The 25698-nt window shown below is 36.3% G+C and overlaps 1 protein-coding gene across 1 annotated transcript in view; it reads left to right on the plus strand.

Annotated features, from left to right (window-relative positions):
* LOC136877557 (targeting protein for Xklp2) overlaps positions 1-12755 on the plus strand; it is a 238789-nt gene extending 226034 nt beyond the window's left edge. Inside the window, exons 10-11 of the mRNA XM_067151698.2 lie at positions 7102-7311; positions 12105-12755. Coding sequence (XP_067007799.2) covers positions 7102-7311; positions 12105-12275 — 381 coding nt within the window. The 3' untranslated portion in view covers positions 12276-12755. The remainder of the gene's footprint in view (positions 1-7101; positions 7312-12104) is intronic.
* Positions 12756-25698: the final 12943 nt, after the last annotated feature.

Below are 25698 nucleotides of genomic sequence, written 5' to 3' on the forward strand. Positions count from 1 at the left end.
CTAAAACATTGCACTCGAAATCAATCTAAACAAACTCAAATAAAAATTAGATGTTTCATATTTACTTAGTGCAAGCATGTGGAATGGATTATACAATTATACAGTTACCTGGAACTTTACTGTGTACGATGGTAGTGTTAGACGTTTGCCATATCACATTTACAGAAATAGCTCATACATCATCATCTCTTCTTATTTCCTTCTTCATTCACATGTCCACCTATGCACAAATGTTCACCCTTAGAAAGTGACACGAATCCATATTTTGTATTTTTGATGGGTAGAAATCCATATTGAATGCTCAGATCCATAATTTCTTAATGTCACTCTGGAACTCCTCAGTAAATGTAAGGTCCTAGTTTAATTTCCCTCAGCAGTGCTGTGCGGGGCCACTAGTACATCCTGAACGGTGACTATATGTCTGCATAAAACGCCCACTCCTGAGCTCACTCGGGGTCAGCTCATCTGACATGCAGAATGTCTGATCTTGTACTAGATCTAGTGGCGCTTCACTTTTTCATGCACTGTTATTTAAAAACTGGAATTTGAACACTGCACACTGTCATCCTCTTTACATAAATGCTAAGGAAATAATTGCTATGCTTCTCATCAAGTATACAGTATTGTGATTTCAGCACAATTGAGTGTGCAGCCATTGATCTCCTTTCACTTGTTTTATTGCAGGACGTCCATCCAATTTTAAGATTTTAAATATTGGCTACTAAGACCATTTTTTTTGTAAATGAAATGTGTCCATTAAGCAAGGAATTCTTTCCTAAAATTTTAAGGCCGTTCTTTATGCAGTGGCAATCCCTTACATGAATACAGTATGTAGATCTAAGTCTTGTCTACCATTTACTGTTCTGTAGGCATTATGTTCACTGTATAAAATGGGAGGTTTTCGTGTAGTGGACCCCCTTACTGTTTGGAGCTGTGAAAATGGTAAGGAATGAGGTCTAATACGAGAGTAAATGCAGTATTTGGAAAAGCAGGTAAGGTGATCAAGTCAGGAGGGATTCGTTTCAAGAATATTCTGATTTCAAACCTTGTTCTAGATTTTAATTGAGTTTTTTTAGAAATGCTAAAAGATTAACATAATAGAAAACCCAGAAATTGAATCGAAGACTAGATTTCGGTGCATTACCTTGAAACAAGTGGAAAGAGAATGGGGGATTGTGGCATACCCAGGCTCGTGAGTAGATCAGAACAGAATAACACTAATGATTTGATGTTGCATCTTCATTAGTTGGAGAGGTGTTCATTGCAAAGTGATGTTATGGACTGCCATGTCCTCAGGAGAGATATAGCTGGGTGAAACTCTGAAAGCACAAAGGTGTTTGCAGCGAACACACAAAACCAATTGAAAGGTCATGGAGCGTGAGGTTGAAGCCAGCCAGTGAGACAGCACTATTAAGATGGTGGCAGCTGGTGATGAGTCACCCTACTGCGAGCGCTTTCTGCCTTCCATTGTGATGGAATTCAAGCAAACAACAAACCCTGTCATCAATTCAAGCTTAATGTATTGCAGGGTATTCAGTTATGTCTATAATAAAAAATTGTATGTGTTCAGAACTCTTAGTTAGCACGTTTCACAGGTTAACATTGTGATTCATTGCAAACGCAGAAGTGCACTTGTTCAACCCTTTGAAGATGCTGTTAAATTATGTTTGTTATACGAATCAGTGGTTGAGTCTTTTATCATACAAATAATATTACCAATGTAAATAACCTCAATGATGTAAAGATGGTTGCTGTAATTAAAAAGTGTATATTTCTAGGAGAATGCTATTTAGAACAGGAGCCAGAACAAAATCATGTAATCTTGCTCATGGAAGCCTTGTGTAAGAAATATACCACAGTGAAGGTACATCATCACTCAGAAACATTCGCTGACTCTTTACACAAAACCAAAGACAGAAATCACGTAACATAAACAGTAACTTTTATGGGTCACTAAGCTAGTAAGATAATGTTAACCACATTTTATCTTTTATGTATGTATTTTACAGTTTTCTGATGATTTGGATATATTTTTTATTTTATCTTACACAGTATTCTGTAGCAATAAATTTTGTCTGTGTCCTTGGCAGGAATATTTTATTGGGAGATGAAGAATTATTCAACTTATGCATGTTATACAGTGTAAATATTTTACATACGACAATAGGGAATATTCTTTAGAACAGAAATTTTATTCCATTTTATAGGCTGGATAATGCAAAAGAAGATGATGAAATTCAGTACCTGGCCCTGGTACTGGAGCAAAAAATGATTTGTGAAGCGACTGATTAAAGATAAGGGAAAGTGTTGGTACAAGTTCAATACCAGGCTAATAGACGGTGAAAGTAGTAGAAAGTTGCTTCATAAAGTAGTCAAGAATAGTAGTAGTATTGCAGTATCCTTGCACTGGAAACATGATGGGAACCTGGAGAAGACAGATCAAAGCATCAGAGAAGAAATGATAAACAACTTCAATAGTTCATTAAATGGAGAAAATCTTTGAAATGATATCACTATAGACTGCAGTTTAAGTGCGAGTGATGGAGCACATCAGCTAACATGACTAGAAATGGATTCTGAGCCTGAGATAATGAGAAATGTAAGTCTCCAGGGTTTGATGACCTCACTGCTGACTAATAAAGGCAGCTGGAGCACAAGGCATGCAGTGGTTGTATACAGTACTTTTAGTTATCTGGAAAGAGAACAGAATACCAGAGGACTGTGTATAAAAAGGGAAACAGGAAGAAATGTGGAAATTATAGGGGCATCACTCTACTTTCTCACTCTCTTGCACTTCTGGAGAGCTTGCATTCAGGAGATAGTGGGTTTGAACCCCACTGTAGGCAGTTTGAAGATAGTTTTCCGTGGTTTCCCCATTTTCACACCAGGCAAATTACAGGGCCATACCTTAATTTAAGGCTACAGCTCTTCCTTCCCGCTCCTAGCCCTTTCCTGTCCCATGGTCACCATAAGACCTATCTGTGTCGGTGCGATGTAAAGCCAATTGTAAAAGATAATTGAAAGAAGAATCAGGAATATAGTGGATTTCTTATTGAAAGAGGAGCAACACAGGTCCAGGAAGAGCAGAAGCACTACAGACCTGATATTTGCCGTCAGAATGTTGTAATGTAAAGCTAGTAGTAAGCTCAACCTATAGTATTGTAAGCCGTAGTGTTTAGCACTGGAAATACTTAAGTTATGTGTGAATTTGTATATGGTGCTGGATTTAGTATTTTAAACTAGTAGTATTCTTACAGTATTTTCTTTCCATGGAATTGCTTGTAGTAGTAATAGTCTAATTATGTTTAAACTGTATCACACTGCTGTAAGTGATCGTTGCCACCGGGATATTTCCTAATTGCAATGTCTTTGTTAATAATAATAATAATAATAATAATAATAATAATAATAACAACAACAATCATCGTCATAGTAATAATCATCATAATAATGCTAACAGAGAAGCACTGGGAATATGGTAAGAACTTAGTGATCGTTTTTATGGGCATCAAAAAGGCCTAAGACTGTGTGTTTAAGGAGATAATCTGAGAATGCCTAGAAGGTATAGGTGAGCCAAATTTCCTGATTGATAAAGTAAAGATGCTCTATCAAAAATGCTACATTTGTGTAATCAGGGAGTAGTATAAGTACACTATTCATCAGCAGCATATGTTCCACAATCTCCACCAGTCCTAAGTGAATTTTCTCTGCTGTAGATTCTGTTGAGGTCTTCACTCATAACCCTAAGCTGGGACCCTTACGAGATGATACACATCGGGCCAGTATGTTCTGGAACTCGCATAGGCAGGGGTGCCACTCCCTGCGAAGGGCTGCCTCCGAAGAGGGTCCTTGCCTGCTACCTAGCCTTGAAAGTGGAGGTGGAAGTATCACCTTGGAAGTATCATTTCAGAAGATAACACAGAAATCCAAGAAATACTTAGAAAGCTTCTCAATTTTATTTTCAAATGAGAAATCTACTCTGGCGTGGTAAAATACCCCAGAAAGCAAAATTTATCATGTTTCATACCTACTTCATTCCAATTTTCACATATGGACCCAAAACATCTCTACCTATCAAGGCTAATGATAAAATCTGGGCAATACAAATTAAATTCATCAGAACTGTTAGGAAGATCTCCGTGGTAGTTAGAGGTGAAAGAAGGTGCGCGCTGGAATAGGTCTCAACTACAAAATTAAAGTTAATTTAAAACTTTAACAAAGGTTATATTTTCTTTTCAAAATCAACAAATAACAAAGTATAACAGGTACCAAGTAGCAGATCAACAAATTAAGAAATTACAATTCGTTACAAGCTTTGGGCTTCGAGCCCCAAGATTAATTTCTGAGCTCTTAGCTCACCACCACAATTGCTAAAGGGCAGAAAACCCCTAAATGCATGGAGCCCTTGCTTCCAACTTTTAACTCAAGCCTCCCAGAGGCATTTTTCACACACAAGAAAGAGCAGATGCGCTCTCAAAGTCTTCAAGCCTATTTAAGAGGCCCTAAACACTAACTGCCCTCAAGGCACACATATAATGGCACAGGGGTACCTCGTACCCAATCTACCGGACCTTCACCAGAAGAAAACAAAATAACAGGTTAAGTTACTGGCGCAAAATACAAAATTGAATGGAGGCGATAACTTGCACTCCTACACGTTTTTGTCTAAAAACCTATGTGGCGCTAGGCCGATAATACAGGGGCTAATCCCAAGCTAGGGAGGTGACACGTATGAGAACTTACTACTTTAAAGAAGAGAAGAACGGTTATGAAAACGTAGTCGCCTCCTTTTCAAAATGAAGGGGAGTTCGAGAGGGTGAAGCACTTTCTATCCCCGCTTTACAGTAAAAGATTTGAAGATTTTACATAGACGGAAAAGAAAATTACATTTTTTAAAAGATGGGTTACATATTAAAGGATTCGAACCTTCCCCGAGAGTTAAACTGCTGAGCTAGCAAGACATGAAGATGTTAACAGGCCATTACCTTGTAGATGAACTGCTGCTTGAAGAAAGAGGCGCTACCCACCCCCTGCTACATATTCACACACCAAGAAAGATGTTACTGAAGTGGCCCCGAGACAAGAAAATCAGCAGTTTATATACCCTCGTGGAACATTCGGGACCTTTCATGAATGATAACAACCCGCCCACAAACTTTTATTGGCCAACAGCTAAAACTAATACACAAGACGAGGAAGAAACACCTTATTGGTGGAAAATTAATTACCTAAATTCCCGTTTGGTTACATTCAAAACGGGCGGAAAGAAAGGATTTATATTGCCAACCCACAAACCACAGGACAAAATTTAGTAAAAACAAAACTTATGAATGCTAAATTTCTTCAAGAAAGTTCATTCCTTTACACCAGAGTGCGTTATCAAAGTTTTGGTAGAGACATCTGTTAGAGAATGTCCAAACTTCTTGATACGGAGCAAACAAACACAAATCAAAATAGACACAGTTCAGAACACTTCAAAATTACCAAATTTACAGTAGTGACATCTTCCGAGAAACCGTTGAGTTAATACAGTTTGTTAAAGTTCAGGCTTTCTCCTGTAGAGAAGTTTCAACTGGTGCAATATTTGAATTAGCGGCGTGGAGGTGTACCGCCCGGTACAAGAACAATGAACCAAAAGAGCAGGAAAAACAAGATTAGAAATGAAGCAAACGGGAAGGATGCTGGCATCAAAATACCTGTTACTGAGCGTTTAAGAAGACGCAGGCTACAATGGTTTGGACATGTTATGAGGATGGATAGAATGAGAACAGGAAGGAATTACTTTGATAGAGAAGTGAAAGGAGAGAGGCCGGTAGGGAAGCCAAGGAATCGATGGATACAGTTAAATTGGAGGTCAACAAGCGGAATGTCAAGTGGGAGGATTTAGAGGAACAGAAACTTTACTTTGATAGGAAGAAGTGGCAAGCATTTGTACACCACACCCAGGAAACTGCAGCTGGAAAATGAGGATAATGATGACTGAATATTCTTCTCCTATGTGAAAATAGTAACCAACAATGCAGTGATTAACAGCGTGAAACAAGTCGGCCAACGTGGAGCTGGCTATGAGTGGCGATCTAAATAGTGCAATGGCCGGCAATTGGTCGTGCAATTTTTATTTTCTGCTACCTACATTTGTGGCAAAGGTGTCTGTCTGTTAGGTCATCAGCCCAGAGGCTGGTTGGATCCTCAAATAGCACCACCAAAGGTTATGCGGTTATAAGGAAACCGCAAAAACCAATGGCAGCACCAAAATGAGGCGTACTAGGCAAGACGAGGAGTGAGGTAGTTTGCCATTGCTTTCCTCACTGGGTCAGAAAGTGCTATTGCAGCATGACTGACCCTATGAGCAACACCTTTCATAACACAAAGGTAAAAGGCAAAGGTAGAAGTCGCATTTAAACAAAAAAAATACATAATGAATTAATTCAGCTATTTATCCAAAACTTTTATGCTTGCATCACTTCTTTGGCCAATAAACTAAAATTTTGACAGCAGACTAACCAATTCCGTGTTCATTAATTATTTAAAATATAAGGAAACAGTTACTAGTATTTCTAAATATACTTTTAATGTTCAAAAGTAATGTTTTCTATGCATGCCAAGTTTGAAAATTTTGTCTTAATCCTAAGTATGTTAAATCACAGAATATTTATAAGTGTGCATTAAAAATTTCAGCTTTTCCAAGCCTAGCTTCCCATCTCTATCTTACCATAAGATGGCAGTGATAAATTCACCTCCTGTAATGCCTGTTAAATGGATGTGTCCTTTCATTTGGTCTTAAGTGTTCAGTGGGTGGTCGGGTTGATTAAGGTGTGGCTATGTAATGTTCAGGCCTGGTTCTGCCCTGTACTTGACAATAATTCCTCTTTCTTTGCAAGAAAAGAGGTAGAGGTCAGAGGGCCGTGGAACATAAGAGAAACATTTTGTGAGTTGGCATGGGCTTGGGAAAGCAGTTGTTGTTGTTGTTGTTTGCATATTATGCTTTTATGGTTCTATCTGCAAGTAATACATTTCTATTAAATTACCTGTACTACATCAATCTTTCCTCTTGTTTAAAAAGAAATGGTAAAAATATTATAGTTCTATTATCTTTCATAGGATCAAAGTGAGGCGAATAATTCTGGTAATTTCAAAGCTCGCCCTGCAGTTGTACTTCGCAAAGAACCTTTTGTTCCTAAGAAACCAGAGCGACCTGCTTTAAGCACGGAAGAAGTTATTCTGCATACAGAAAAGCGGGCTGAAGAAAGAAAGGCATTTGATGCTCACATCCACGAGAAAGAGGAGGAACTACGGCGTTACTTACAAATGGTATGTTAAATGTCTGTTAATGTTTATTAGTTGTGAAGTGTAATAGTTTTATGCTAGGGAGTATTCTTCCAGCTTATTGGTTCCAGTAAAATGGAGTTGATTTTTTTTTAAATCAGTGTTAAAAACCTTAATTCTTTAATGGTTTGATTTTGCAGGTGTCTTGGCAATACAAATTTAAATTGACATTCAATAAAAGCATAAAATTTTTTTCTTTGTATCCTGCAGAATATCAAGTACAGTATCATATTTCAAAAATAAAATAAGATATGTGGTTTCATTAATTTTGTTAATCAAATATAGTAAATGTTAGGGCCCAGCTAGGAGTTTCAGGCTATCTATTCTTAATTGTGTAGTGTTTGGTAGATGTGGAGTTGGATAAATGATTATTCTTCAAAGCATTATCAGTAACAAATGTAAACTGGCAATGATATCCACTTAAAGGAAATGCTGAGTTATCTGGTGGAATGTACTGAAGATGAAAAATAATGAATTGAATGCTCGCAACTTGTATCTAAGTGACAGTAGTTAATTTCCAGGCTGAGTCCAAATTTGGAATCCCTACAACTTGGTCCCTAGGGGTATCTGGGGATTTTTTTTTTTAAAGGATCTTGGGGGTATTGAATTCTCTGGTTACTAAATTTCTAGGGTGTAAGAAGTGTCTCATTAATCCTTGTGTATACAGCGGAGTCATGTCGTTACGTTCCTCAATAACGCATTTTATCGTTAATCACGTCAACTTATAAAAGTCATGGTCCCAAAGTACTAAATGTTATGTATTGCTTTAACACATTTTTGTGCAGCAGCTTACTACATTCAAATTTTTATGTTCTTCATTCAGTATTTTTTCCAGTCCATGCGCATTTGTCAGTCCAGTTCTACGTGCAGCCACCAACATGCACGTTTGTTTGTGATGCAATTTGTGTTAGGATGAGAGAGAAAATACGCCATGCATTTTATGTTGTAAACATTGGAACATTCCCTGGAGTATTGACAGACTCATTTCACTACTTCCCACATGTTCGGTTTTCTCCACTAGTATTCGGAAACTAGTAGAGATAACGGCCACGGTCTACCTTCACATCGCTTCATATTGTACAGTATAGTATTAGGGCAATTGGCATTCAATTGCTGTTTAAACCCCTCCCTAACATATCGTACTAAGTTTTAGCGAAAAAAGAATTGCATTTAGTCATATATTGTACTAGGTCGTACCTGTGTTTTAGGAGTGTATACCTCTGCCACTCTTAGCACTGAGTATTTAGATAAGGTTGCTATGTAACATAATGTTTATTGATCTTTGGATAGTAGTTTAAATGCATTCGGAAATATGTGGTGCATGTATCGCAGCAAGGTCTCACTCAATGTAAACAGAAATAGCGGCACGGTGAGTGATGGGTTTTATTACCAATGAGGAAATACCGTATTTGCAGGATGAATGTGCTGATTTAGGGGGTACATCATGAAATTGACAGCTACATCAGTGGTGTCAGTGATTTTGAAATAGAAATCGAAGGATTTGAAGATGAGTGTTAAATGCAGGAAGATGATGGACCTCTGTCGGCAAAGTTATCTCAACAAATTAGGCCTATGCCTGTACACTCCTCTAATGATGTGGATTATTTTGCACCTGTTTCCTTCACTGAATATCAAGATGTTTTCCACAGCTTACTGGCACAATCAAGTGTGTTCATTGTATTTTGGAGAGGACTTTTTTTCAACTTTCAGCAGCCCATACAAACCAGTAAGCAAAAATGAAGCAACAAAATAAGGGGGATAAAAAATGGGAACCTACAAGTACATAATTTGTATTTTAGTGAAAATAAACTTTTCAGAACTAAATATGCCTTTAGAAATAAAAACTAAACTGTTATATGTATGAGTTACGTCCTTTGGTTATTCAAATTGCCTGCTATAAATTTTCCAAATTATTTTAATCTGTCAGAATTAACTTGCTCAATTTTGGTGAATGAAATTTTAATTTTCATTTGTCACAGTGTTACGTACATCCCTTGTAAAAATTACAGGTATATAGGAGTAGTATGAGGGAGGATAAAATATAAACAGGAATTATTAAAAAAAATGTATTACATCAACCAAAACAAATACACATATAGAGAACTTTTCTACATAGTCCTGCCTTCGATACACATTTTCTCCATTGGATTGGTAAGTTTTTGATGCCATCCTGATAGAAAGAAGAGGGACGTGTGCGGGGCCATTTGCGTGCAAACACTTCTACACTTGCATCATCATCATCATCGAACCACTGTCCTAGGCTTGTTTGAGTGGTCCAAACAAATGATAGTCCTAGACCGATAAATCCGGTCTGTATGGAGGGTGTTCCAGAGGCGCCCACTGAATTTGCTCCAGTTTTTCCCACGTTAAAGCGGCAGTATGTGGCCTTGCATTGTCATGGAGAAGAATGACTTATCGGTTGCTGGCTTCACTTGTTGCAATACGCAGCTTTTGCTTCATCCAAAAGGAGATAGTAAATGTCTTTAAGACATTTAATCTGAGAACTCCCACCACAAAAATAGAAACAATTACTACTTCGATAACGCATAAAAATCCCCCTCCACATAACACGCCAAGGTCCAATGCCCCGCCTGCAGTTTCCTCCCCCACTCCCACCTCGACAACAGATAGACTCATCATATGATACGCCAATATCTGATGCCCCGCCTAATATTTCTTCCCCTAAGTCCCCTACCCGCCCTTCATAACAGCTTTTCCATACGTATAGCACAAGGAGTAGAACCACGAAAGATAAGTCACCGTAACGTAACAAATACCAAGAGGTTTTGTAGTAGCAGTCAAAGGGGTAAGTGAAACATACCTTAGATCACTGTAAAAGCACAATAACACACAATATTATCACGTAATTTTCCTTTGTTACAGCCGCACCATCAGTCAAATATTGTGAAATAAGAAACAAATCAACACCTCAAGATTTTCAGATTAACGTCCCTTTTGACTAAACCCTCATAAAAACGGACTACTTCCAACGTAAAATCTGATTGTCGAAACAAGACTAGTTCGATGATACTACCTAATTTAGCATTTTACTGTTCAAAACTAATAAATTACAGTAGCATGCCTCAAAATTAATACCTGTAGCAGAATTCCAACGAATCCAAGATTTTAATCTTCAGACACCAATAAGTTTTAACAAAAATTAAGACTCAAATTTTAACATAAGAAGTCAATTTACAATTGTTTTTAATAAACTAGAACTAAAAAAAAAACACTTGGGCCAAATTTTCCATCATTATGAAGATATTACTGTTTTGGACGTCAATGTCTTTAGTATTAAGGGATATTCCAATTTTTGCATAGTCATTCATATTGTTAAACTACCAATGTGTTTACAAATTCCTATGTTTATGAATTTTACTGCTTAATTTTATAATTATAATTAAGCACAAATTTGTCAAAGCAAATTAACAATGACAGGTCCTAACCTTGAGATGATTACGAAGGTTGAGAATGCTTGAAATCAAGCGAAACATGTCCCTATAAAATAGTGTTGTAGCATTATGAATTTCTAACAACATAAAATCAATTGAATTGAAAAGCTGGAATATAAAAACACAAAATTGTAAGCATATTATATACCCTGTAGTTCGAGAATGTATGTAGTCATCAAACCATTGTCTGTCATAAAATCCTCCAACTCAGCATCTCCCAGTTTTCATGCACACTAGTGTAAGTTCCATAGTCGCAGATTCCATCAGAATCCTTAAGAACTAAGAGGAGCAGAATCACGAGGACATACATAGTTGTGATCTGTACATTAACATTGATGAAGTTGATCGAAGTATCTTACTTTGTGAAACCCAGCTTTCCCAAAGCAGTATGCAAAGGTCTGAGTTGACACCTTCCCTGGCAGGGCTCTCATAGTTCTTGGCATCCAAGAGAGTGATGGGTTTACTCATCCCACTCTCAGCACCTTTTGGATATCACAGGACAATTTGCTTGCAATAAAAATAAACAATCACATCAATGGATGCACATGCACTCGCCAAAAAAACCGAAGAAGTTTAAGCAAACCTTCAACGACAGGAAGATCATGGCTACAGTCTTTTGGGACCAGAATGGTGTGTTGCTTGTTGAGTTCATGGAACGGGGGTCTACGATCATATTGTGATCTTCCCTAAGATGCCACTCAAACTTATTCGTCTACTAATATCATTCCTCACCATCTCTCCCCTGAAAGCTCGGAACATACCACTTACATGTAATTAATCTCATAATAGAACCGTATTGAGGATAATATATTAGAATTATAAAATCCTTTCATTAGCAACCACGTACTCAATACAATACACTCATTGATTATTTTATAATTCAAAATGAGTGTATTGTATTGTATTGAGTAGGTGGTTGTTAATAAAAGGATTTTATAATTCTAACATACCACTTAGTCGAGCAGCTCGTCTTCTTTCCCCCAATTCTTCCCACCCAAACTTTGCAACATTTTTGTACGCTACTCTGTCGGAAATCATCCAGAACAAATCGAGCTGATTTGCTGGTTGTGAAAGAAAGCACAAGGTAACAAGGTTTTCTTTGTGCTTCTTAGATGACAAACTGGAATAGTTGTGATTAGACTCTGTGTTTTAATATTTTCAGGGTTGGGTATAAAATGAGCAACTGCTAGTAGGGGGATGATGTAGTACACATAGGTTTTTGGACTGATTGCTGAAAGACTTAAGTCTAGAATGAAGATGTGTTCAAACACACTTTTACCTTATTCCTTTAAAATGTAATTTATTTAATGTTTTGTTATGTTTCAGGTCCAAGAAGAGGAAGAACGAAGGGAAGCGGAGGAAATTGCTAGGCTACGAAAGGCTACAGTACTGAAAGCCAATCCTATGCCTTCTTTTGAGTCGACTCAGTTATCTATCCCCAAAAAGTCGCCTACTGTACCGATTAGTCCTAAATTTTCAGACCGATTTAAAAAGTAAAGTACTTCTGTATTGGCTGTGTTTATATTTGCGCTCAATTAATAGACAGTGATAACCTTCAGTGCCAGGGGAAGATTTTAGAATTAAAAAAAACTCACACATTTTATTTTGCTGAACCTTCATGTGTTTATATTTGTTCTCAAGGACATAGTGGTCAAGTAATAATACACTTTAATATTAAAACTTTATCCAATTACAATTGGACAGTGATTACCCTCAGTGCCAGGAGATGATTTAAAAATTTTAAAGACTTGTTATTTTGCTTAACTTTCATGTGTTTATATTTGCTCTCAGTTGAAGGACTGATTACTCTCAGTGCCAGGAGAAGATGTAAGAATTTTAAAAAGACTCCTAAATTTTATTTTGCTTAACTTTCCTCAGTATAGCCTATCCCATGTAGGGGAGATAGGGTTCTCAGATGTAAAAAATATTTATAATGTAAGTTGTATTTTATTCACATTAAAAGTAAAGTACTTTTTTATTGGCTGTGTTTATATTTATTTATATTTGCTCCTCATTAACCCAAGAACTGTGGACTGTCTATCTGACAGACAGTGTGACTGTTTCTCAACTGCGATCATCTGACAGACGGTCAGGAAAATAGTCGTAGTTCGTAAGAATCTGGAGAGATGGCAGGAGTAGTATGTTAACTGCTAGTTGGAAGGTTTATCTTTTTTTTTTTTTTTTTGAAACTATTTGTAAGTCATAAATATTATTTGTTTGGAAGGCAGACACTATTTTATCTTTACACTTGTAGTTATTGGTTAAGCAACATGGCGTCTGTGTATGTTGACGGTAATGGAATTGAAAGACTTATTTATGATGTTACGGATAGTGATGATGATTATTGTGTGGAGGATAATGTGGAGAGTTCATCAGATGACGAAATTGAAAATGAAATTATGAGTGCAGCGGGTAGATATTCATGGGTGTCCCACAATCCAGTGACGTGTGTGTTGATGAGCTTCCAGGTTCTACAACAGGTTTTCAGGCAACTGGTAATGTAAGTATTGAAGGCGTGAGTGTGAATTGGTGTGATGTGGAAACTCCAGAAAGTGAATTCTTCAGAAAAAGTGTCTCATTTACTGTTCACCACCCAGGACCCAGGAATATGCCTCCCTGTAATGCAGCCCCAATCTTGTACTTCTTTCCGTTTTTTAACCTTGGGTTCTGGAGATTAGTGCAAGAGACTAATCGTTATGTCACACAATACATTCATAAGTTAGGTGTTCTACAGAAGCATAGTCGATTTCGTCTATGGCCAGATGGTGGTATTGGGATGGCAGATTTAAAACGTTTTATTGGCCTGGTCATAAATATGGGTCTTGTGAAGAAAAAGAACGTGTCAAGTTATTGGTCAACTCAGCACTCTAGTCAAGACACGCCCTTCTTTAGAAGTGATGGCAAGGGATACTTCCTTACTAATAAGCAGATTTTTCCATATTGTGTACAATGCATGCAGCAAGAAACCAGGTGACCCGGACTGTGATCCCCTCTTCAAGGTTAGGCCAGCCATTGACCATTTATATTCTTGTTTTAAAAATCACTATGTTCCAGGGAAAACACTCAGTATTGATGAGACATTAGTTGGTACTAGAAACAGAACTCGTCTGATTCAGTATCTGCCAAACAAGCATCACCACCAGTGGGAAATTAAACTTTTAAAGGTGTGTGAACCACTTTCCTCATATACAATGCAGTTCAATGTTTATTCACCTGTAAAGTCTGGTGGTTCTGCACCAAGTGGTAAAGGATTGGGGTATGATGTAGTTTTCAGTTTACTGAACAGTATTGGAAATATATTTGGGAAGGGGTACCATATTGTTGTAGACAACTAGTATACTTCTGTTGACCTGGCATTAGCTCTTTGGGAAAAGAACACTCTTTTTTACCAGTACTGTTCACAGTAATAGGAAAAATCTTCCTCCAGGAATAAACTCTTTAAAATTAGAGCCTGAACAAACTGTGTACAAAAGAAGTGGCCCTTTGCTGTTCACTGCATGGAGAAAGAAAAAATTTCAGAAAAAATTATCAGTTCTCTCTACTGCATGCCCAGCTATCGACCACAAGGTGAAACATAGATCTTCGAAGGGGAGGGAAATTGTTATGCCAGTTGTGACAGAGTATACGAAGGGGATAAGTGTCATTGATGTATCTGCTCAGAAAATTGATCATGTGTCAGCTGAATGAGCTAGCCATGGTACAAACTTTTTTTTTTTCATAATGTTGACATGGCCATCCTCAATGCCTATATTCTATATAAACAGAATACAGATGAAGATAAACTAATATCAAGGTATGACTTAATTGTGAACATTGTGGAATCTCTGTGGTGCTGAAGAAGTTCAAAACATGCTAGCCTCCGGCAACACCTCTCACACTACAGAGAAACTTCCCAATAATCGTCAACGCAAGTGTGTTGTATGCAATTCTCCTGGAAATAAAGTGAAAAGGTCCAACTATGGCTGCTTTGGATGTGATGTTGGTGTATGTGTGAACTGTTACAAGGACTTGGATAACAACACCAAGAAGAGGAGGGTGTGAAGACTTTAGTCCACCATGCTGATATTTTTGAAAAATGTTGAGGTAAATCATTTATTTTTCCAGAAGGGAACTAATGGCTTAAAATTAATGTTATGGATCTCCATCATAAGCTTATAGTGCACAAATTACATAAATATTTTCATTCACATCAACCAGTTATTTCAGCCACTTCTAGGCCAGAATGTTTGAACATTTTTGTAATTGGTAAAACTTTGTAATACATTTTTCACAGTATTACCCATTGTTATTAATTTAATCTTTTTGTCTCTTGCATCAACGTTTAGTGCTATTTCTAAGCTTTAAAATGGTATACAATACATGTATATTATGACCTTTTTTTAAAAAAAATGTCTGTAATGCAGTAACTTTACCCTCAGCATTTGAGGTAAAATCCTGCAGCAGTACTAGGCTTAATGGACAGTGATAACCCTCAGTGCCAGGGGAAGATTTAAGAATTTAAGACAGATTGTTTTTAATGTACTGAGCATGCGCATGTATACCATTTTTTCATGCATAAGATGCAGTTTTACACTACTGAGATTTTTAGATGTAATCAGCAGCATATTGAATTTTAATTAACACCACTGATGTGACTAAGTGCAACACCCAGAAGAACAATTTGAAAGCTTTTAGTGGTGTGAAACACTCTAAAACACTCCAGGTAATGCAAAACTACCAAATACTTTTCTCACTCGTATCTCACTGCACTTTTCATGCCGGCCTTTGAACAGTCACACAACGTGCTTTGGGGTTATAAACCTAGTGAAATGTGCCCAGTGAACTCATACAGGGCGAGTTGGGATTTTTTTCTGCGAATAAGTGATCAGTTGAACGGTTTCTTTCAGTAGCTATCTCATCCCATAAAGAGTTGTGAACAATGTGTTGAGAAATGTCTAGAGGGGAGGGATCTGGAGGAAGGATCCCATTTATAATGGATTTTATTCCAGAATTTCATATAAAACTATATTTAGAAGTTTTATCACCTGTTTTATTCCATTCCCAGCCATGCTTCTTTATTATTTTAGGCAGGATGGACTTAATTATCATCACCTACAAACGCATCATCACTCAACGTGAAATTTTTTTGTAATGCTGCTGTAACTTTCGTTGCTAGTAAATTCAATTGTGTAATTTTCTGAAACTGTTTCACTGCCCAATTCACTCTATCCCATATGTTTGCTAGGGTCGGCCATTTCTGCTGATTATCAAACGGGTAATCGCCCTACTTGGAGAGCGATTGCCTGCTGCGTGATGTAATCTGTGATGTTCATTCCCACTTCAAGAGAGAGCATATTCTCAGCTTTAAGACTGTATACTGCATGTCATGCCATCTATGGACAGAAGGCTTGAACTAGTTGCAGAAAGCTGACCTCTCAGTAGACCGCCTGCCAGGTGTCTGTGTATGAATGGTCACAGCACGCGCGGCTGCTAGTGATGGACAGAAAAACGCCCAACTGTTTGGAGAAAACTGTTTTCCGCTGGAAAATGAACGAACTGTTTTTAAGAGTTCCACCAAACAGTTTTTCGTTCAATACAGTCCCCAGTTTGTCTTTCACTGTTCGCTAGTGAGTAGACACTGATGTAACTTTGAACCTACCCGCGCGTTCGGAGCTATTCGGCCTGAAATCGGCATTGTTCGGTACTTAACCACTCCCATTCTCTCTCCCATTGACTGTTTGTCTCGTATTTAGTTGGCAGTGAGCCAAGAGCTGTTTGGAAAAGCAGTTTTTGCCGAACAGTTCAACGTTTTCGCTTATTGCTGGTTGTGGGCTGTTGGCGGGTGTTGTACAGGTGTTCTCAAGCCAGTTTTAAAACAGAAGGGTGTTAAGTTTGCCAAGTGCTGAGCGAGGCGAGTTATTTTATAACATATGAAGTTTTACCAATTTGCAGGACTGCCTCTTACCTTTTAACTTACATATTGAAATGTACCATTGTTTTATGTTGAATTTAATGTATTTTACACAGTATATATTTGAAGAGGTCATTCAATACAGGTTTAATTACCTGGCATTTCATTTCTCAACGCAATCTCAAAATTCAGATTCACATTACTTAATTTGACAAAGTTTATATAAAGTATACTACCCCATTTGAAATTGACACATACGCATGAGGAAAGAATAATACTTCATATGAATTTCACAAAACGTATATGATTGTTTTATACCTTTCAACTTTTATATATTGAAGTGTGCTAATGTCTTCTTTGCATGAAATGAATTTTAAATAGCATATAATTGCAGGAGTTATTCAACAGAGGTTACAATTACCTAGATCACTATTAATTCAAACGCACTTCACTTATTTATTGTAATTTCAACTTTGAATTCACATTACTCATTTTGACAAAATCCAAGCCTAATAAGAAGTATCTGTATAAGCACATGCGGCTACATTTAAGCATATTTAGTCGACTAAAACAATGCAATATAAAAGTCCTTTTAAAGAACTATTATTAGTAAAACTTGAACGATAATGCTATATTCAAGGTCAGATGTAAACAACAAATTTTATCATGTGTTGTAATTTTTTAATGTGTTAAAGATAGATATCTTTTTAATATTCTTGGTCCTTTAAACTTAGATGTAAGAAGCAGAATTTCACTTCTAGACATACTACCTAATGTCTATCAAACACGACATGTTTATTTGTAAGATACAACTGTTTTGAACATGTATTCTAATGTGTATGTAAATGACAGCTGAAGATGACTTGTAATAAGTCGAAACCGGTCCTGTTTTAAATAACATTATTAAAATTAGTATTGATAAGGTGGATCTCTTTCTTTCTATGACATACTATAGATATCAATACGGAACATCATGAAATTTATTAATCAAGATATTAATGCCAACCAGGCAAGACGTAATGCGTATAAATACAGAAGCATTAGAATCAAATTAATGAATACCACCAAGAATATCGCCTTTCTAAAAGAATGCCTTGCCAATAACCTAACTCCTAAATTTCTTAAGAAGTATAACAATAAACACAGAGTTACCAATCAGACACGTAACACATTAAATAAAACTAACAAAATCTGGCTAAAAACGGAAATCAAGTTTTTTTACCGTAAAAAACAATATTTGAACAATGAATTGTATCCACTACATTTGAGAGTATCCCAAGAGCTGCCATATAGTTATTGGGATCACTTTCAACGTATCACTAACGACAAAATAGAGAACTTAGCCATAAAAAAACAAAACAACCTTAATAGAAAATTAGAGTCTTTAAAACAGACACGAAGAACGGAACCCATGATTCCTAATATAAATAAGATTACCTCATCCCAACCTAATTCTGACATTGAACATAATTTCCATCCTTCGATCAAAAATCTCACGAATACAGTATTCGATGAAACAGAAACTGAAATTTTGAGTAAAGGTCCGAAACATAATTGGGGCAATACCTCAGTTTTGCAAAATATCACAACTACCACCGCGGAAACTGAACTTGCATTACAGAAAATTCCATATGACCTACGAGATGAAGTAAAACACGACATCGCAAAAAGACTACCACAGTATATTAAGAAATTACAAGAAAATAGTTCACACAATAAAAAAATTAATATAACACAGATAAATAGACTAAACAACAAGATAAAACAAAACAATCTGGTCGTAACTAAAGCGGATAAAGGCAACACCACAGTAGTCATTGACAAAAATGTATACATTCGAAAAACAAAAGAAGTTTTCAATAACGACACCTTTCGGATCATACGCAAGGACCCTACAAATATAATACAAAGAAATCTCAAGACTCTACTTAAAAACACGCACCTACTACTTACCGAAACTGAAGCACAAAATCTCATAGTTATGAACCCCCAACTACCGAATGCAAAAGCTCTTCCAAAAATACATAAGGACAACATACCCATGAGACCCATAGTAAATTACCGAGCAAGTCCTACATATAAATTATCGCAATTCATCCAAAAATTCCTCAAAAAACATTATTCATTTCAAGCCAATAAAACTATACACAATTCAGTAGACTTCTGCAACAAAACTAAAGAGCTACAACTAGAACGATACCATTCCTTAGCGTCTTATGACATTACCAATATGTACCCCAATATCCCCACTAAAAAAACTATAGATATAATTTCATCCAACCTCAAAACTTACAGTAAACTAAGTAATTTAGAAATCGAGGAATTCATAATAATTTTAGAATTTGCCATCAATAACAACTTTTTTAAGTTCCATGACACAATTTATCAACAACTAGGCTTACCAATGGGTTCTCCCGCCTCCGGTATAATTGCTGAAATATATTTAGACCACCTCGAATACAACTCAATCAGTACAATAAACGGAATATTCTTTTGGTGCCATTTTGTTGATGACGTATTTGCTATCATCGATAATAGACTAACCAATGAAAACACTTTGTTAGACACATTAAACACCATAGACCCACATATACAGTTTACAAAAGAATCAGAAAACAACTGCAAACTGAACTATCTCGATTTGACCATTACTAGACAAGACAATCATTTATCTTTCAAAATTTATCGCAAGCCTACCCATACAATAAACACAATAGCAACAGACTCCATTCATCCTAGCTCCCATAAAAAAGCAGCATATTATAGTATGGTGTATAGAGCCTTTAACATACCGCTTTCAAAAACAGATTTTAATGAAGAGATACATTTAATCCAAGAAATAGCAAGAAAAAATGGATACAAGAAAGATACAGTCAATTCAATCATTCATAAATTCAAATCAAAACCCAAAACTAAATTATCAAAAATAGACAAACCTAAGAAAAACTACGCAACCTTTACATTTAATAACACGCACATATACTCGTTAACCAACGTTTTCAAAAAACATAACCTTGAAATAGCCTACAGGACTACACATAACAGCAACATCATCATACATAACACAAAAACTATCAACAATAACAACAAATACCTTCGTTCTGGAGTTTACCGTATCCGCTGCAATAACTGCCTAACAAGCTACATAGGACGTACAGGCAGAAACTTTACTATCAGATACAACGAACATGTCAATGCCATAAAACACAACCATTTTTCGGCAATAGGACAACACATGGTTGATTACAAACATAACTTTACTAATATAGATAATGATATGATAATATTAAGCACAAACCCCAAAGGACCCTTACTCAATATTACTGAAGAACTATATATAACAATAGACCAATATGCCAACCCTAATTATAATATTAATGAAATCACAGAAAAAAACCAATATTTTATTTAATAAAATCATCCCTTTTATAAAAAACTATTATTTGAGAACAGTCAATAAACAACACCACGCGCAATCTACAGCGCAGGAGAAAGACACAACTAACTCCACCTCTACACAGTTAGCAACTCCCCTTCCCCACCCCTCCATTCCCCTCACGACAACAGACACTAATACCACAAGTTCACGATATAGTACACGCCAAGCTGCCAAGCGATACACTTCCCAACCATCTCACGACAGTAAGTAATCTCTACAATACACACACACACAGACACACACATGTTTAACACTTTAACATTCTAATGCGCTTCTAACTGATTTCACTACTTTTTACAAATAGTTAGCAAGTATCATAGACCGGAAAAGAACCACCCACAACAACAGCTTTCATAACCCCAGCAGCACATTCATCTTCAATCTGTATATTCAACAAGACAATATAAATTTATAGTGATTGGACTTTAAGCAAATAGTGGCCAATAGTGCCCCATTTGAACTTGGCATGTACACGTGAAGAACAGTACTTCATATGAAGTTTTACCAATTTGCAGGACTGCCTCTTACCTTTTAACTTACATATTGAAATGTACCATTGTTTTATGTTGAATTTAATGTATTTTACACAGTATATATTTGAAGAGGTCATTCAATACAGGTGTAATTACCTGGCATTTCATTTCTCAACGCAATCTCAAAATTCAGATTCACATTACTTAATTTGACAAAGTTTATATAAAGTATACTACCCCATTTGAAATTGACACATACGCATGAGGAAAGAATAATACTTCATATGAATTTCACAAAACGTATATGATTGTTTTATACCTTTCAACTTTTATATATTGAAGTGTGCTAATGTCTTCTTTGCATGAAATGAATTTTAAATAGCATATAATTGCAGGAGTTATTCAACAGAGGTTACAATTACCTAGATCACTATTAATTCAAACGCACTTCACTTTGTTATTGTAATTTCAACTTTGAATTCACATTACTCATTTTGACAAAATCCAAGCCTAATAAGAAGTATCTGTATAAGCACATGCGGCTACATTTAAGCATATTTAGTCGACTAAAAACAATGCAATATAAAAGTCCTTTTAAAGAACTATTATTAGTAAAACTTGAACGATAATGCTATATTCAAGGTCAGATGTAAACAACAAATTTTATCATGTGTTGTAATTTTTTAATGTGTTAAAGATAGATATCTTTTTAATATTCTTGGTCCTTTAAACTTAGATGTAAGAAGCAGAATTTCACTTCTAGACATACTACCTAATGTCTATCAAACACGACATGTTTATTTGTAAGATACAACTGTTTTGAACATGTATTCTAATGTGTATGTAAATGACAGCTGAAGATGACTTGTAATAAGTCGAAACCGGTCCTGTTTTAAATAACATTATTAAAATTAGTATTGATAAGGTGGATCTCTTTCTTTCTATGACATACTATAGATATCAATACGGAACATCATGAAATTTATTAATCAAGATGTTTTATAACATGTCAAAACGAAGCGAGGTGTGGAATTATTTCATGAAAGGTGAAAATAAGGCGCTGTGCACCATCTGCAAGCAACTTATTTCTTACAAGTCAACTATTACAAATTTGAAAGGACATTTGCAAAGAAAACGTATAGCAATATACACGTGTCATAATGTTAAGAAAATACCTTCCGTGGAAAAACGACCAAGTGGGCCTACAGAGGATAGAGAGGAACCTAGCAGGCCTGATAACGAAACCTCGACTGCTGATTCATGTGTTGTGCCTAAAAGACAAAGATTAATTACGTCTTACTTCACTAAAAATTTAGTTGGCAGTTGCCCAAAAGAAATTAATTGAACGTGACTTACTTGATTGATTTATTTATTTTAGTACAAAATTTTATTGTTCCACCTTCTCAATACTTAAAAACATTTAACATTTATAAAACATTACAATATAATAATAGGTACTAGTTTCGGTCTGTTTTTTGGACCATCATCAGCCTAGCCAAAATTACATGCAAAAGACATAATCTGAAAAATGAAGTGATGTGGATGAACAAGGAGATGGAATGGTGATGGAATGACATACGAAAGTAAAAACCTTATACAATAAAATTTTGTACTCATTTTAAGTCAACTCAATACGGAGCCCAACAATGAAGTTTATTACTTTAAATTATTTTAGACTATCAGCCCTTTAGTATTGTTGAGGATAGAGGCTTTTCTAAACTTATGAAGCGGATCCCTGGCTATGATTTACCTGGTAGAAAGACTATTTCAAATGTGACGATTCCAGCACTCTATCAACAGTTTTCTGCAATAAAAGACAGTGACGAATGAAGCAGTAGTGTGTGCATAACAACAGATTTGTGGACATCGTTATTTGCAGAGAGTTACATTGCCGTAACAGCGCATTACATTACGAAAGAGTTTTCCTTCAGGACTGTTTTACTGAAGTGTTCTCGTTTTTCTGGAAGCCATACGTCTGTTGCGTTGGCAAAGGAATTTAATTGCATACTATCAGATTGGAAGCTGCATGACAAAGTGAATTTTTCAATTTCTGATAACGCTAGTAATATAACAAACGCGTTTGAGGAAATTTTGAAGTGGGAACACTATGGCTATTTTTCTTATAAAATAAATTTGATTGTCCAGGGTTCTCTTCAGGAAATGCAAGTCACCATTGAGAAAATCAAAGTAGTTCACTAGCAAGCGAAAAACTACTGAAGTACCAGATATCAAGTGGACATGCGGTGCCTTTCCCAAGATGTCACGACGCGCTGGAATTCAACTTTTTATATGCTTCATCAATTTGTAGAACTCGAAGAAGCTGTCAGGGCCACTATTGCTCTGCTAGATAAACATCTGCCCGTAATAACTGGCGAAGATTGGCAAGTTTGTTATCAACTTTGCAATGTGCTAGCTCCGTTGAAGAAATGACTAATTCTCTGAGTGGAGAAGCATATATGACTGGAAGTTCTGCGACTGTTGTCGTCAGGTGCCTAAAAGTATTTGCGAAAAACTCGGGCAATCAGCAGAGTTCACAGGAGTGAGGGCCGTAATTGCTAGCTATATTAAAGGGTTAGGAGAAAGGTTCAAGAACAATGAACTCAACAGCACCTTTGCCTTATGCACTTTGTTAGGTCCACGCTATAAAGACCACGTTTTTCAGGACCCTACGGCACTAGATAACATCAAAAAGAGGGTGCGTAATTTAGTAGTGGACCTAATAGAGGGGAATGCCCAGACCAGCGAGAAGCAGAATATTGACATTCCGTCCTCCTCACTTCCATCTACAACTGGTGCATTTCAGCCCTCTTGTCCAATAAGCGCTTGGAGCATTTTCAATGACATTACTGAAGCTAAAACGTCCTCAGACCAGCCCTCTGTCACGAGCCAACAAGGAACTGGATTTGTATTTGAAAGATGACATTTTACCTCGTGTAAATGAAGCAGGGGAATCTAATTGCCCCTTAGACTGGTGGAAAAATCACCAACATGTGTATCCCAATTTAGCACAAACATTCATAACAAAGTGTAACATAGTGGCCACTTCAGGGCCCTGTAAAAGACTTTTTTCCCCGAACTGGACTGATTGTTAATGAAAGGAGAACAAGGCTGTCATCAAGAAAGGTAGAAATGTTGATGTTCCTCAATGTAAATACAAAGAGTTAGTGCTTGATTATTTTTCATAACGGGCATCATGTGAACAGAATAATAAAGTGTAGCATAGTGATCACATCAGTGCCATATTAAAGACCTACTTTCCCAAATTGGATTGGTAATTAATGCAAGGCTCTCGCCAAAAGAGGTTGAAACATTAATGTTCCTTAATGTAAATATGAATAATTAATTTTTAAGTGTTTTTGTAATATTGGGCATCTCATGAATACTCTAGTTTTTGTGTGTGTGTATTTATCTCTCTTATCTATATCATTCTGTAACTTCTATTTTTTACAGTAGTTCTCGTTGAACAATAATCTTATAATGTTATATGATTAACATAGAGCTGTAAATAATACTGCTATAGATACTTAACTAATAACAGATTTGTTAACAAAAACTTCAGGTGTGTGGAACCGTATCGATGAGCAGACCGCCGCGATCACAAAATGCTAATGTCAGTTGATAGTCTAATGATAAATAAATGTCTTCGAAATTTCTATTTTATTAAAAGACTATATCCTTCGCTTAAGAGTGGAGTCTTCATTCGTCTTATCGTTCTTCCCGTGTATCCTTCATACAGGTATTTCGTCAGCCTTCAGCTTGTGCTGTCTGCCTAGACATTACAAAACAAATTAGATTGAAATGTGGCGAAAAATCTCGTTTCCTATCTCGCAGCCCCCTTGTGCGTGTGACTCGCTCGTCTATCACAGTCTCGTTATGAATGAATGGCCTGTTGTATTCAAACTGTTTGGGAAAACAGTTATTTTTAACAAACAGTTCGTTGGCGTTTTCCTAAAACAGCAGAAATGACCACCACCAGCGGCTGCCTAGCAGGTGGCAGGGTATGCCGATGAGTTGAAAAACTCAAATTTTATTTTGTTCAACTTTCCTCAGTATAGCCTATCCCGTGTAGGGGACATAGGGTTCTCAGATGTAAAAATTATTTTTAATAGAAGTGTTATTTTATTCAGTTTTTTTCATTAATTTGAGTGAGCAAACCTTGCAGTTATACAAGATAAATGTTAGGGAGATGATTCTAATTCCTGTAAGCAAATTGACATTTTAACACAATATGATCAATCTCTCGTGGTTAAGAGTATCAATCAAATCTTGGCTTCTATTTTTTTACTCAATTATCTATCCCCAAAGTCTCCTACTGCACCGATTAGCCCTAAATTTTCAGAGCAATTTAAAAAGTGAACTACTGTACTTATATATTGGTGTTTATATTTCTATGGTTAGAGGGGAAGGGCCATCATAAAGTGCAACTTTTCAGGAGAGACTTTTTCTAATGCCTACAAGGAATGTACAAGGAACAGGTTTATAGTAAACACATGATCAAGAGATTGTTAGGGTTCACAAAGAAATGGTGACTTATGTGGTTTTGTACAGAAGTTAGCACAGGCTTAACCTTTCCAGTCAAATATCTCACGACTGTACGTCCGTCAAGTTTTTGTCTTACTAGGAGATGTATTACGAAACACTTACTGTATTTTGTCGCATATCGGTCATTTGTAAAACCACACGAGTCGCAGAAAGTAAGTTCTGAGAAAAAAACCTCTCTATAACCAATGAATTTCAAGTTAGCTCTGTGAGTTTTGATGGGAAGTCCTTAAATGAATGTTTCATTACAAAAGCAATGTATGATGGTTATCTCACTTCATCACCTTAGAATATGTTTTAATTTCTTGGACTCATGTTTTAACAAGTACCTGAAACAACAATAGTATAAATTAATTTAAATTGGTTATTGCAGCATGAAATACTTTATTTTATATTTCTCCGTCAACACATACAGTTATTTAGATTCAAAACAGTTCAGATCATTCTCACAACCTACTTAGTTTTTTCACAGTATTCAAACCATTGTTCTACATGTTTGATGGGAATGTATAAGTGTATACACATCTTTAGTTAACAATAAGTGAATAATTGACTACTTTTCCTACACAAGAAATTACA

The sequence above is a fragment of the Anabrus simplex genome, chromosome 7, assembly GCF_040414725.1.
Source record: "Anabrus simplex isolate iqAnaSimp1 chromosome 7, ASM4041472v1, whole genome shotgun sequence".
NCBI classification, from domain to species: Eukaryota; Metazoa; Arthropoda; class Insecta; order Orthoptera; family Tettigoniidae; genus Anabrus; species Anabrus simplex.